This window comes from Anguilla rostrata, chromosome 17 (genome assembly GCF_018555375.3).
Source record: "Anguilla rostrata isolate EN2019 chromosome 17, ASM1855537v3, whole genome shotgun sequence".
NCBI lineage: Eukaryota > Metazoa > Chordata > Actinopteri > Anguilliformes > Anguillidae > Anguilla > Anguilla rostrata.
Window position 1 is genome coordinate 5051832 of NC_057949.1, and position 13318 is coordinate 5065149.

The 13318-nt window shown below is 48.9% G+C and overlaps 1 protein-coding gene across 5 annotated transcripts in view; it reads left to right on the plus strand.

Moving 5' to 3' along the window:
- LOC135244239 (rab11 family-interacting protein 3-like) overlaps positions 1–13318 on the plus strand; it is a 36428-nt gene that overhangs the window by 22181 nt on the left and 929 nt on the right. For 3 of the 5 annotated variants that reach the window (XM_064316556.1, XM_064316551.1, XM_064316553.1), the window contains 6 exons: positions 1370–1463; positions 3515–3606; positions 6481–6653; positions 7987–8172; positions 12206–12340; positions 13122–13157. In XM_064316556.1, coding sequence (XP_064172626.1) covers positions 1370–1463; positions 3515–3606; positions 6481–6653; positions 7987–8172; positions 12206–12340; positions 13122–13157 — 716 coding nt within the window. The remainder of the gene's footprint in view (positions 1–1369; positions 1464–3514; positions 3607–6480; positions 6654–7986; positions 8173–12205; positions 12341–13121; positions 13158–13318) is intronic. The other 2 variants (XM_064316552.1, XM_064316555.1) reach the window with 2 other exon arrangements.

Below are 13318 nucleotides of genomic sequence, written 5' to 3' on the forward strand. Positions count from 1 at the left end.
ATTTTAGATGCTGCATTGCTGTTCCCCCTCATGTCTGTATACACTGGTGTGCTTAGGGGCGGTGTCAGGAAGTGCATTACCTCATCTTTCTCAGCTGAACCTTCAGCCTAAATCCGAGGGCTCCCTCACAGCTGAGCTTCAAGCCTCGGCAGCTGTCTCCTTGGTTACCTGATCCTATGTTGCTAGGCTACTGATTTTTATGGTTGCTAGGAAGCCAGAGCCTGTAGAGAGCCATGAGGGTGTTTGATGGAAGCTGACATGCACAGGGTCTGAGGAGGGGTCATGTGATGCGTAATAAAGATTGCGTAGCGTCTGAGAAACTGAATTTTTAAAGTGCTTACGCAGTACGTTTTGTGTTATGCGCCTTGCCGATGAAGTTTGATGTCACCTTCAATGTCCAAACCTCACTGAATTCTTTTCAAGATAAGTGCCATCAAGTCCGATGTTTTAAAAAAGATGTATAGCATTCATGGTTCTTGTGCATAACGCAAAGTTGAATCACGTTAATGGTTCTTGTGCATAACGCAAAGTTGAATAACATTCACGGCTTTTTCGCATTATGTTGAATAATGTTTAACGGACTAGTTAGTGTTAATTCCTTGAGAGGCGAAGACAGGCGAGGATGAATGTTTGGTTTAACTGCATGTACAGGGTGTAGAACAGACCTGCTCTGTGCGCTCTGTGCTGTGTACCCTGTGCTGTGTACCCTGTACACTGTGCTGTGTGCTCTGTGCTGTGCTGTGTGCTCTGTGCTGTGTACCCTGTGCTGTGAGCTCTGTGCTCTGTGCTGTGTACCCTGTGCTCTGTGCCCTGTGCTGTGTACATTGTGCTGTGTGCTCTGTGCTGTGAGCTGTGTGCTCTGTGCTGTGTACCCTGTGCTGTGAGCTCTGTGCTCTGTGCTGTGTGCTCTGTGCTCTGTGCTGTGAGCTGTGTGCTCTGTGCTGTGTACCCTGTGCTGTGTGCTCTATGCTGTTCGCTGTGCTCTGTGCTTTCAGCTTTGTGTTGAGCTCTGTGCTCTACTGTGCTGTGTGTTGTGTGCTGTGTACTATGTGCTGTATAGAAATGCTGTGGCTCCAGTTGTCTTGGCCGGCTGAGAGTCACATAAGGAGCTCATTCAGCGTGAGGCAAAGGGACATTTTAATATCAGCGGCTTCTCCCAGGAAGAGAACACTATCTAGGGCGTGAAACCATGACGTAAGAGCAGTGTAGCATCTTCCCAGTATGCATAACACCTGCTTAACAGCTGGCATTGCATGCGAGTCCTTCTCTTTCAGGTCAACGAGAACAGCCGCACGACCCCTAAAATTCACCTTCCAAAAAGCTGTTTTTACCTGACTCGGTCCCTCCCTCCCTCCCTCCCTCCTCACAGGTGAAAGATCTCACGAGGTTCCTGGATCCCAGTGGATTGGGGGTGATCAGTTTCGAGGATTTCTACCGAGGTATCGGAGCAATTGGTAATGGAGGTGAGTGAATTTTTTTTTAATTCATATTTTTATCCTGGAAGAAAAAATATACTGCCTACACTTTGAGCATTGGTTGTTGGTCTTTGAAGCCCTTTTTAATGGCATAAGCAGTGCATTCTAGATGCAATATTTTTTTTCACTGATCACCCGTGATGTCAAAATGAGCTTATTATATGAAGAAATGAATATGCCTGCTTTGTCACTTTTCCAGTATTGAATTGACAAAAGGGACCACCGTTCTAACTTTAGCTTCATTTCTTGGACACTAAATTTGGTTTAACTAGCATTGGTGCTTACATGGAGGCCATTGGCTCAATTGCTCAATCACTCCAGTCCTAGAGGGCCGCAGTGTCTGCAGGTTTAACTCCAGTCCTGGAGGGCCGCGGTGTCTGCAGGTTTAACTCCAGTCCTAGAGGACCGCAGTGTCTGCAGGTTTAACTCCAGTCCTGGAGGGACGCAGTGTCTGCAGGTTTAACTCCAGTCCTAGAGGACCGCAGCGTCTGCAGGTTTAACTCCAGTCCTGGAGGGCCACAGCGTCTGCAGGTTTAACTCCAGTCCTGGAGGGCTGCAGTGTCTGCAGGTTTAACTCCAGTCCTGGAGGGCCGCAGTGTCTGCAGGTTTAACTCCAGTCCTGGAAGGCCGCAGTGTCTGCTGGTTTAACTCCAGTCCTGGAAGGCCGCAGTGTCTGCAGGTTTAACTCCAGTCCTGGAGGGCCACAGCGTCTGCAGGTTTAACTCCAGTCCTGGAGGGCCGCAGCGTCTGCAGGTTTAACTCCAGTCCTAGAGGGCCGCAGTGTCTGCAGGTTTAACTCCAGTCCTGGAGGGCCGCGGCGTCTGCAGGTTTAACTCCAGTGCTGGAGGGCCGCGGTGTCTGCAGGTTTAACTCCAGTCCTGGAGGGCCGCAGTGTCTGCAGGTTTAACTCCAGTCCTGGAGGGCCGCAGTGTCTGCAGGTTTAACTCCAGTCCTGGAGGGCCGCAGCGTCTGCAGGTTTAACTCCAGTCCTGGAGGGCCGCGGCGTCTGCAGGTTTAACTCCAGTCCTGGAGGGTCGCGGTGTCTGCAGGTTTTCAGTGTGTTCCAGCAGAACTGATTCACTTCAGATGCTGATTTGCTAAATATTCCACACAAGGCCTTAATTGGCTAATGATTGAAAATAAGCCACAGACTCTGTGGATTAGGACTGGAGTTTTACACCCCAGGTTTAGTTGATGTGATTGGGTAGAACATATTGAATATGTGGTTTTGTGGGCGGAGTGAGCGGTCTCTTGAAAACTCTCCTTTGGAGTCAGCTGCACCAGTGAGAACGCACTCACACCACTCAGCAGTGTGTCAGAATGCGCTGCGCGCTCTGAAAAGCCTTCCCATGGAAACGGTGGCTCTCCGCATCACCAGGGCCCCCTGGAGTCGCTGCTGTAAACAGAGCCTCCGTCTCCTTATCTGAACTTTATCTGGAATGAACGTTCTGCCTTCGCCTCCGCAGTGAGAAAAAAGAAATGCAGCCAATTACCTCAGCGATCATGGACTGATAAAGAAATGCCTGGCCCGCTCAATCGCACACACACACACACACACAGCGCGCACACAGACACACACACACAGCACAATGAGCACATAGCACGCGCACACACACACACACCACATAGCGCGCACACAGACCCACACTCACACACAGCACACACCGCACAAAGCCCCACTGTGTGTAACTGTCTTTACCTGTTCAATTTACACCGAAGAGCTGTGCATGTAACTCTCTTTACCTGTTGAATTCCCACTGAAGAGCTCTGTGTGTAACTATGGAAACGGTTGCTGGTGTGGTTGCTATGACCCAGATTTTATTAATGCTCTTCACACCTGTAACTGACAGACCCAGCACAGTGGTTTATTTATGGCGTCACATCATCACAATGTCTGTGCCCTGTTCCTCCAAGTTCTTTCTGGTATCTGATTTGGGGCGAATTCCACATGCATGTTCCTTGTCTGTGTGACCCTGCCCTTGACCCTGCCCTTGACCTTGCCCCTGACCGCACTCCTCTCCCCCCCACACCCCCCTCAGGCACGGACCCTCAGCTCTGTGATGTGGGATTTCTCCCCCGGGAAGAGGCCCCTGGCTGTCCGGAGGAGTACGACGACTACGCCGCGTTTGAGGTGAGGACACTGCTTGTGTGCGTGCGTGCGCGTTTGTGCCTTTGTGTGTTTAGACCGCATGTTATCACTTCTGATTTTCAGAACCAAGCATGTTTATGGCAGGTTAGAACGTACCGGTTCCATTTGGGCTCAAATGTGAGATTCTGTGCTCATCCCCTTCCTGGGAGAGATACAAGCCCTACTGGAACCTTCCACAGCTCAAATATAATTGTGCAAAGGCATCCTCTTCTGATTACAACGCCCCATGTCCAGTGTGTTCCTCCCAGAGCAAATAGCTCATTGGCTCCCAAAACTGGCTGTTTGACTGCAAATATTTATCGTGCTAAATAAAGTGAGCTGGTGGTGAATGTCCTGACATCTGGCTGAATTCCTGTCTTGGGCAAACATTGCAGCACATTGGAGCAGATGGGAGCAGATAGCGCTTTAGCATGCGCATGCTATTGCGTGTGTAGGGCTGTGGTCGGCGTGTGTGGAATTCCTCCTCATTTCCATGCCAGGTTGTGCGTATTTAGCTGTAGTTTCAGTGCTCTTGCTCTTCAGCTCCCATGAGCTGCAGCCCATTGCCTTCTGCCTGTGCCCTGAGCCCTCAGTGTAGCTGCAGCGCCCTCTACTGGTCATAAAATACAGTGTTCATCTCAGCCAGTCCGAAGCAGGTGTACGCGTTTATGGGAAATGTACTGTTGAGTATGGGCTGGGTTTCGAGTGTCATTTCTGTCTGAAACTGATTAAGGTTTTGTCAGTTAAAACACTGTTTGAGAGACACTAAAAATAAGCTTTATTAATGGATTTTTTTTTGCCTTATTTAACCAAGCAGGTAAGCTCAGAATTTAATTCAGACCTGGGGAATGAATGTTAGGGGGTGCTTAGGTGGAGACAGAGAGAGCCTGTTTTTGTGAGATTTTGGCCAGGACACCAGGGTTAACACCCCTTCACTCTCATAAATCATTGTGGGACCTCTAATGACCACTGTATGAATGAATGAATGAATGAATGAGTGAAAGAATCATTGCATTTATATAGCACTTTTCTGAACGCAGAATGCGTTCTTTACAGTGATGAAGGTGAACTCACCTCACCCACCACCACCAATGTGTAGCACCCACCTGGATAATACATGGCAGCCATTTTGCGCCAGAACGCTCACCACACATTAGCGAAGGTGGAGAGGGAGAGAACATTTTATAGCCAGTTAAATCCGGGGATGATTAGGTGGCAAGTTTGCAAGAACCAGATCTGGAATTTAGCCAGGACACCGGGGAACCCGCTACTCTTTGCAAATAGTGTCATGGGATCTTTAATGACCGCAGTGAGTCAGGACCTCAGTTTAACGTCCCATCTGAAGGACGGTGCCTCCATGACCTTCACTGGGGCACTGGCTTTTCTGTTTGGTCCAGAGAGAAGAGCGCCCCCTACCCATGAAGGCCTTGTGAATCAAAGAGATAAAACAGCCTCTTTTCACCTTAAAAACATTGCCTGCCTACATCCATCACTCCCTTTCTCTGCTGCAGAAACCCTCATTCACACATTCGTCACCTCAACATTACATTACATTACAGGCATTTAGCAGACGCTCTTATCCAGAGTGACGTACATTGTGTCCAGTTATACAGCTGGATATATACTGGAGCAATGCAGCAATTAAGTTCCTTGCTCAAGGGTACACCGGCAGTGTCCTACTGCGTCCTTTAGGTTACAAGACCAACTCCTTAGCCATTATACTGCACTACCACCCTCAAGACCCGACCTGTCTGAAAGTTGCAGAGCGTGTGATTGGCCGTGCCTGAAAGTTGCAGAGCGTGTGATTGGCCATACCTGAAAGTTGCAGAGCGTGTGATTGGTAGTGTCTGAATGTTGCAGAGTGTGTGATTGGTCGTGTCTGAAAGTTGCAGAGCATGTGATTGGTAGTGCCTGGATGTTGCAGAGTGTGTGATTGGTAGTGTCTGAAAGTTGCAGAGCATGTGATTGGTAGTGCCTGGATGTTGCAGAGTGTGTGATTGGTAGTTCCTCAAAGTTGCAGAGCGTGTGATTGGTAGTGCCTCAAAGTTGCAGAGCGTGTGATTGGCCGTGCCTGAAAGTTGCAGAGCGTGTGATTGGCCGTGCCTGAAAGTTGCAGAGCGTGTGATTGGCCATACCTGAAAGTTGCAGAGCGAGTGATTGGTAGTGTCTGAAAATTGCAGAGCAAGTGATTGGTAGTGTCTGAAAGTTGCAGAGTGTGATTGGTAGTGCCTGGATGTTGCAGAGCGAGTGATTGGTAGTGTCTGAAAGTTGCAGAGTGTGATTGGTAGTGCCTAAAAGTTGCAGAGTGTGTGATTGGTAGTGCCTAAAAGTTGCAGAGCGAGTGATTGGTAGTGTCTGAAAGTTGCAGAGCGAGTGATTGGTAGTGTCTGAAAGTTGCAGAGTGTGATTGGTAATGTCTGAAAGTTGCAGAGCGTGTGATTGGTAGTGTCTGAAAGTTGCAGAGTGTGATTGGTAGTGTCTGAAAATTTCAGAGCGAGTGATTGGTAGTGTCTGAAAGTTGCAGAGTGTGATTGGTAGTGCCTAAAAGTTGCAGAGTGTGTGATTGGTAGTGCCTAAAAGTTGCAGAGCGAGTGATTGGTAGTGTCTGAAAGTTGCAGAGCGAGTGATTGGTAGTGTCTGAAAGTTGCAGAGTGTGATTGGTAATGTCTGAAAGTTGCAGAGCGTGTGATTGGTAGTGTCTGAAAGTTGCAGAGTGTGATTGGTAGTGTCTGAAAATTTCAGAGCGAGTGATTGGTAGTGTCTGAAAGTTGCAGAGTGTGATTGGTAGTGCCTATATGTTGCAGAGTGTGTGATTGGTAGTGCCTAAAAGTTGCAGAGTGCGATTGGTAGTGTTTTGATTCGTTCCTCTTCCCGCAGCAGAACGAGGTGTCGGACAGCGCGTACCTGGGCTCGGAGAGCACCTACAGCGAGTACGAGACCTTCATCGACGAGGACGCGGGAACGCCGCCACGCCCGGAGCTGCACGAGGAGGTGGAGACCGACAGCGCCATCGAGTCCGCGCTCAACGACCCCGAGGAGGACGGGAGGAGGTGACTGCGCTCTGACGTCACTGATCACCTGACTGTGCAGGACGGCTCCTGCTCCGCCATTCAAGAAAACTATATCCTAGGATGTGCTGTTTTGCCTCAAATGCCAAACTTTAAAGGAGATTTTCAGCCGAAAACCAGTACTTATTATGTCCGTCTTCACTTTAAGAACAATGTATGTGTAATGTGTCACAAGGCGCATTAGAAATGAGATCCACACACACACATACGCATGCAAACACTCATGCACAAACACAGACAGGGTCCTTGGGGCTATGACATAGTTTTACGGAGGATTACAGAGACATGGCTTGGGGAAGGGGATGGGGATGAATATAATTTCCAGGGGTTCAAACTTTTTAGGAAGGATAAATCCAGTTAGCGAGGTGGGGGTGTGGCTCTCTATGTTGATGTGCAGGAATTTCCAGAAATTGACCAGCTCATGCCTAGAGAGGATATTTGGATTAGGCTCATTGGGGAACATGAGAAGGGGCTTAACATAGGAGTGTGTTACCGACCGCCAGCTTCTGACAGTAGTGTGAAACATAGAACAAGCTTGTCAGAAAGGTGAGTCTTTTTTTAGAGATTATTATGGTTGACTTCGATTACCCTGCTATTAATTGGGAATTGATGACAGGACAGGGGAAAAAAGTGAGGAAGAATTAGTTTTTAGTTTTTCACTTCTCACTTTTTCACTTAAGGCTGAATTTTTTCAGTGGAGACAGTGACAACAGGCTCTTCCTGTGACAGCGTACATTGCCCCTCATTACCTGATTGCCTTTAATGACAGCACACTGACCTGGTCTGATTGGCCAGAACTCCAGTGTATTCCCTGTACACTGTTCAATGATTGGCCCTTTCCATGTAGGGAGGGCGGGGAATGATGGAGGGGGGTGGCTTGGCATGTATCTGACCCCCAGGGTGTAGCGTACTGACTACTGGCTCGTTTACATTGTAAAGCCTTTAGATGCCCGAAGGACGGCTGCAGATGGATATCGGTCTGTTTGTGGTTTACTCTGATTTATCTGCCCTTGCAAATGTCAGGTGGAAGTGAGACGGGTCGCTGGGGGCCGGGAGAGACAGAAGTGGCCTTTTCTCCCTGCGCAAAGAGCTTCGGATTAGCCCTAGCCTCATTAGCATTCTCACATACTGTACAGCTGCTGAAGCATGTGAATGGGCCTGTTGGGTGTGTGTGTGTGTGTGTGTGTGTGTGTGTGTGTGTGTATGTGGGGGTGCGTGTGTGTGGGGGTGCGGTTGAGTGTGTGCGTGTATGTGTGTGTGCGTGTATGTGGGCGTGCGGTTGAGTGTTCTTACAGGACCTCCTCTCTCTCCTCAGGCTGTCCCTGGCCTCGGAGCTGAACAGCGTCTCCCTGGTGACGGTGGTGGAGCCGGGGGAGGAGCACTTTGAGGACTTTGGGGAAGGGCATGAGTCTGAGCTGCTCCAGGACGGGCCGCTGCAGTCTGAGGGGGGCGGGGGCCCTGCCAGCCTGGTGCCGCAGCCCAGCCTGCTGCTGTCTCCCAGGTAACGGTCCTATGACACGTCACATCGCACGCATATGGGCATTACATTACATTTATTTGGCAGACCCTTTTATCCAAAGCGACGTACAATAAGTGCATATCGATGGTCATTGGAACAACTACAAAACACAGGTTTGATAAGGTGCAATACTCATAATGTAACAGTTGTTCATAGCCATGAACACATTAAGTCCAGTTCACACAGTACACATAGGCTAGGTCAGAAAGTTATGCTAAGTCAAACTAGGAGACATGACAACGAGCTACAACATCAAGATAACGATACAAGAGCAATGTAACATGAAAATGCTACAGGCACAAATTAGGAGGATTGAAGTGGTAAGAGTGATCCTGGATAGGGAGTGCCCTGCAGAGTAGTGATAGTTAGTCCAGGTACAGTCTGAAAGAGATCCGTCTTAAGACAATGGTGGAAGATGGGCAAGGAGGGAGTGGTTCGTAGAGGAACAGGTAGTTTGTTCTACCACTTGGGGGATAGGGTGGAGAAGAGTGTGAACCAGTCACCCCTGCAGGGAGTGCAGCAGAGCGGGGTGGTCGAGCATGCGTGCAGGGTTGAGTAGGTAGGCGGGGCCTGTCCTGTTGTACTGTGTGTAGGTCTGAGGTGTGTGTGTGTGTGTGTGTGTGTGTGTCAGTCTGAGGTGTGTGTGTTTGTGTGTGTGTGTGTGTGTGTGTGTCAGTCTGAGGTGTGTGTCAGTTTGATGTGTGTGTGTCAATTTGAAGTGTGTGTCAGTTTGATGTGTGTGTGTCAGTTTGAAGTGTGTGTGTGTGTGTGTGTGTCAGTCTGAGGTGTGTGTGTTCTTCTGTCCCCCTTGGTGTGCTCACACTGGTCTGCGTGTCCGTTTCCCCTTTCTCCCTGCCTGCACTCAGGTTTCTGTTCCAGGCTTGATAATCTTGATTTTTTCCTATAAGAGCCTTATAAAAGCCTGCTTCCTATAAGAGCCTTATAAAAGCCTGCTTCCTATAAGAGCCTTTAATATTTTCATTATTGTAAGGAGCCCTGTGGCTGCCTGGCTCAGAGCTTTGATTGTAAATTCGTAGTGAAGCTTGGTGCTTAGGACTGACCGCGCATGCTGCTTATATTGGGATCAGTTAGCCGGTAGCCTCAACCCCAGACGCTGTCGTATCCACCGCAGGGAGGTTCGCTTGAGAGAATTTCAGCAATCTGATTGGTCCTGCGGATTGACTCTTCTTACAGAGTATGGCTCAGGGTATCGAGCTTTCCCTCACCCTGTGAAGCCCCTGTGAAAGAGCGCAGATGAGCACCTCAGTGATAACGCTCACTGGGGATTGTGAGGCTCCTGAGAGTGCGGCATTATGGGAGTTCTGAGGTGTCATTTATGAGTTGCACTCCGATAGGCAGCCTGTGTTGGTGGTGCTGCCCCTGCAGGCAGTGATGTTACATTACATTGCGTTACAGGCATTTAGCAGACGCGCTTATCGTATCCAATTATACAGCTGGATACATACTGGAGCAATGCAGATTAAGTATCTTGCTCAAGGGTATAACGCCAGTGGCCTACCGGGGAATCGAACCTGCGACCTTTAGGTTACAAGACCAGCTCCTTAGCCATTATACTACACTGCCGCCACTTCTCAGAAACACTGCTCACCGCACCGGTTAAACGGCTGCAGCGCGGTGAAGAAGCATTAGGATGTGAGGGGCTTCTGGGTTGGTCGTTCGGTTAAGGCCCTGGGGTCCCGAGTCGAATCCGTACCGTGCCAGTGCTCACAGCGTTTGCTTCATAGCATCGTAGCGTCACCCAGGGTACGCGAGGGTTTGGTCTGCATCGCTACCTAGCGTTTCGTCTACCAACCCACACTGGTCCACACAGTACTCATGGACTGCATGCCAAAGTCACATGTGAAAGGTCTTCCTCCAGTTCAACTCTATGTGAGCTGTGTATGCAGTGTGAACAGAAGCAGGCTGCCAACATCACTGTTTTCAGAGGAGAACCAGAGATGCGTACACTTGAAAAGGCAGTGGGGTTTACCGCATGAACGTGGCTGAGGTTGCAGAAGATTGGTTAGTTCAGTTAAATTCAGTAATTTATTAGTATACTGCCATAGCACACAAATGCATGGAAATGGTTTTAGTGTGCTCTACATAAAAGACATACAAAGCACACATAAAAACATCAAATAGACATGTAAGTGTTTGAGGGTGTTTGAGATGGTTGTCCCAACAAACTTGAAGTTCACCACCTCCACTGTCCGGCCATTGATGGGTAGATCTTGCACTAGATCTTCCTGAAATACAACAGAAGTTCTTCAGTTTAGCTCACTTTGAGCGCCAAGTTGTTCAGGGCTCTCTCTCTGACCAGTTCTGCAGTCTCATTCCTGTAGGAGCACTCGTCATTCCCCACAATTTATACCGATTGAGAATGTGAAATACAGTTGTTAGCGGGATGCTTCAAATTGGTGTCAACACCAAATTTTTATAAAAAAGATTTTTTTTTTTTAAAAGAAGGCTGTGGATATCTTGGTTGGGATGCATCAGGAACTGGGTGATTATAACGTGAAATGGAATACGAGTAACTAAAGCAATGATGGTCTCTGTTTGGCTCTGGAGAGTGTGTTGAACGTCCAGTCACTGTTACTATGGCTACTGACACGGCGATTGTGTAAGGTTTGACACACTATACACTCCAGCACACCCACCCAACTGGAGCGAACACATTTCAGATGGCTGTTGAACATTGCAGAACCATAGCAGAATGGAGCTAAGCTTTTTCCATCTAGCATGCAGCCTGGCTGATGGGTTGGTCGGCAGTGCTAACCGCCTACCCTGAATGTAGCCAGTTACGTTTGCACAGCCAATCACGATTATCAGTGTAGCCGAGAGGCCTGTATCCTGGGCAACCCTTGTTTCCGTGTCCGAGTCTCTACTGAAGCAATGCTTGCACCGGCACAGTGGCAAAATTCAAACCCACGACCTTCTGGATGCAGAATGCTGCTGTCAGACGAGGTTGCCATGGCAACGGGCTGATAAGCCAGTTCCATGGTGATCATCCTGGATAAGAAACCGACTAAGATGACTGTGACTGAATCACTGTGGGATTTCTGTGTAATCTCTTCTTACTGACCGCACAGCTTCTGAGCTGAACTCTTCAGACCTGAACCCCAAACTGTGCCAGTGCCGTTTCACGTGCTTGTAACCCCACAAACTGCTATCCGAGCAGAGGCTCTTTCCCAGGCCCTAAGCTGATTAGGGAGCTGGGTCTGTTACTCAAATGTTGCAGGTTCGACTCCCAGCTGGATGTTTTTACTGAAACTGTTCAGGTTACTGAAGGGCACAACTGCTGTCAATCAGTTTGGAGTCGAACCTGCAACCTTTGAGTTACGAACCCAGCTCCCTAACCAGTAAACTACCCTGCTGCCTTATGATCAGACATATTTTAAATTATAAACCTGTGTCAGTGATCAGGTAACATTAAAATCTTGGGCTAATGTTTAGTCTGAGGCATCATAGTAGGGTTGTGTAGAGGGGTTACTGAGGGGTTATATGTTGCAGTGCTAATCCAGCCACGCTGTCCTTTGCAGGGTTCAGGTTTCAGGCAGTGTGAGACAGCTGTACTGTCGCCCCATTAATAGACTTCAGACGGTGGAGAATTCGGATCTCCCCCCCCAATGCTCTCAGAAGCTGTGTGTCGGTAATGCCTAGGTCCTTCGCCTGCCTGTCTCCTCCGACACTCACTCCTCCTCTCCTTCCCTCTCTCTTCCTCTCCCTCCTCTCCCTCCCTCACTCTTCCTCTCCTCCTCTCCCTCCCTCACTCCTCTCCCTCCCTCTCTTCCTCTCTTCATCTCCCTCTCTATCTTCCTCTCCTCCTCTCCTTCCCTCACTCTTCCTCTTCTCCCTCCCCTCTCTTCCTCTCTTCATCTCCCTATCTCCTCCTCTCCCTCCCCCTCTCTTCCTCTCCCTCCCCCTCTCTTCCTCTCCCTCCCTCTCTCTTCCTCTCCTCCTCTCCCTCCCTCTCTCTTCCTCTCCTCCTCTCCCTCCCTCTCTCTTCCTCTCTCAGCGCTGACCCTTTCCCTGCTGGCTTTCAGAGCTTCCTCAGGGAGGAGCTTCTGGACTTCTTCTGTAGTCAGTGTCACAAACAGATCAGCCGCCTGGAGGACCTCTCCACCCGCCTGAATTTCCTTGAGATGAATAGGTAAAGCGCACTGCTCCTGTGTGTGTGTGTGTGTGTGTGTGTGTTGCACCTCCTTTCCTGTGTGTAAATGGTGTAGCTATGATGCATCTCAGGTAAGTTGTTGTGTGGGAGTGCCTTGCTGTTCATTGATCAGTAATGCTGTCCGCTCTGTTTTTATTGGTCAGTCATGCTACCCTGTGTGTTTATTGGTCACGCATACTACCCTATGTGTTTATTTGTCAGTAATTCTGTTTGCTCAGTTTTTATTGGTCAGTCATGCTACCCTATGTGTTTATTGGTCAGTAATTCTGTTCGCTCAGTTTTATTGGTCAGTCATGCTACCCTATGTGTTTATTGGTCAGTAATGATACCCTATGTGTTTATTGGTCAGTAATTCCCTGCACAGCTGTCTGGGTTACCTTTAGAGTCAATTTCACTGTAGTTGAGTTTGGGCTGGTGCCTTACGGCTGCAGAGTTTGAGTGGAAATACACATACAATTGTTTGCAAATGTGCAGGCTCCACTTGATGGACAGGTCTGAGAATCAGGGGAGCTGCCTCAGCATGCAGCAGACCCTTTCATTAGACTGCGGTGTGTGCATTATACTCCTGGTGTAACTGAGAGAATATATGAACCAGGGATCTCAAACTGAAATCCTGGATAGTGTGTGTGCATGTGTGTTTCACCCCCCAGCTGTGTTGCCCCATGGGGTTCGAAGGAGAAGCTGATAGGAAGCACACTTTGTTTCTTGTCACCTTCCTCATCCTCTTCCTCACTACATCTTCTCTTTTTTTCCCCCTCAGCACCAGCAAGAGGTTGTCCAGCAGAAAGGTTGCCAGGTATGTAGAACACCTTTATCCGTTCACCTGTGAGATCTGAACACCTGTGTGTTTATCTGTGAGATCTGAACATCAGTGTGTTCACCTGTAAGATCTGAATGCCAGTGTGTTCACCTGTAAGATCTGAACACCTGTCTGTTCACCTGTGAGATCTGAACACC